Raw genomic sequence first — 1,611 nt, 5'->3', positions numbered from 1 at the left:
GGACAGCACCCTTCTCGATCAACATCATCATCATCCACATATTATTTTTTTTGTCTGTGTTAAATGCTATTCTGTAAGTTTATATAAATAATACCAATCCCATATAACCCAATAGCGAGCTAACAATGAGTGGACCTGAAAACTCGTACTCAGTATGGAGGACCACCTCCGACCACCAACTGGACCTCTCCAACTCCACCACCTCCAACGTCTCCCACATATCACAATCTCTAGACTCCCTCATCTCGGACCAGTCACAGTCCAGCATTGCCCTGAACAACTCCATGTCTGGGTTTGACATCGCCTCCCTTATCCAGAGTGCTGGGTTAATGGGTGGCCAGCACCGCAGTATCTCTGCTCCTGCTGCCTACAGAGTGCAGCGCACCCTGAGTACTGGACAGAACCTCCCCACTATTCACCAGCAGCAGAGATTACCGACAGAGCTATTCTGTGGGCTCACCCCTCCACCCTCCCCCACCTACTTTAAGAAGCAGGAGTACGAACACCTCATTCCCTCTCCAAAACGGCTTAACTCTCAACCCTCGCCCACTTATTTCGAGACTTTTAAAGGGATGCCCTCTATAACTCTCCCAACAGCTCCAGTTATATCCTGCTCAACTTCATCAAGTTTTGTTAAGCAGGAAGTAAAGGAAACAGAAACTAAAGATATGCCTCCGGAGCGCACGACAAGGTAGATTTAGTTGTGATCACATAATGATGCTTTGGGACGTTAGTAGTTAGGTAGTTCTGCTGCTTTTTAACTTTTTATTCATGGTTATTTTCTGCGGATGATGTTATTTCCTATTTAAACTAATTTACAGTCAACAGTCGTTTAACCAACGGCCTAACGTCCCCACAGTGGCAAACGGAAGAGAATTGAGGATGACTACGTAATGATAGAACCGATCAAGAAAGAAAACTCTGCTCAGCAAGAAATGAGGGACGTCTTCGAGGATATTGTCCAGACCCGGGCCATGCTAAATCAGCTGAAGAGCACTCCTAGTCTCACCAGAAGGAAGGAGAAAAGCAGGCTAAACTCCGCATTGGACCGCAAGATAAAGCGGTTCAAAGAAATGCGGTTAACCTACCTTGAGTCGTGTCTGACGATGGAGCACAACCTGTTAAGGAACGTTCTGGATAAAACATTTTTCTGAGCTCCTTTTTGAAAAGTAAGGGGAATAGTGAGAGGATGAGGGTATGGGGAAAATGGAGCCTGGAGAAATTATCTGGGGGATGTTAAATCTTTTTTGCCAATCGTCGGGATTCTGTTTGAAATTTATTTTAAAGGGGGAATATTATTCACGTTTAACCTGCATTTTTTATTTTTTTAGGTTGGTTTGGCTTCTTTGGATTTCTGTATTTTCATCACATCGGATGCGACTTTTGATACGATTGCTGCATTTCAAATTATGTTCTAATCTTTCAATAAACACATTTATGTTATATATTTGAATTGCCCAAAAGGATTCACTTTTATTTTTTTAACCAAAATTAGTGGTTTTTTGGGGAATAAACCGACCCGAAAGAAGGTCGATATTGCGGGTTTTTTGCCCCGAGTAATCCTTCCTTTCCCCCTATTATTTGGCAAAGTAAAAAAAATTTAAAACTCCC

At 42.8% G+C, this 1,611-nt stretch overlaps 2 protein-coding genes across 2 annotated transcripts in view; one reads left to right on the top strand and one right to left on the bottom strand.

Annotated features, from left to right (window-relative positions):
• The window catches only part of LOC134823189 (polyunsaturated fatty acid 5-lipoxygenase-like), a 1,185,970-nt gene that overhangs the window by 1,176,485 nt on the left and 7,874 nt on the right, over positions 1–1,611 (bottom strand). The gene's annotated exons all lie outside the window — the stretch shown is intronic.
• On the top strand, positions 120–1,479 carry LOC134823226 (uncharacterized). The gene is made up of 2 exons (XM_063834621.1): positions 120–691; positions 860–1,479. Exons 1-2 carry the CDS (start codon positions 126–128, stop codon positions 1,152–1,154), a joined length of 861 nt encoding a protein of 286 aa, XP_063690691.1. The 5' UTR covers positions 120–125; the 3' UTR covers positions 1,155–1,479.

Source organism: Bolinopsis microptera, chromosome 11 (assembly GCF_026151205.1).
Source record: "Bolinopsis microptera isolate Bmic1 chromosome 11, MBARI_Bmic_1.0, whole genome shotgun sequence".
In the NCBI taxonomy this organism is placed as follows: domain Eukaryota; kingdom Metazoa; phylum Ctenophora; class Tentaculata; order Lobata; family Bolinopsidae; genus Bolinopsis; species Bolinopsis microptera.
This window is presented reverse-complemented; position numbering and strand designations above follow the sequence as displayed.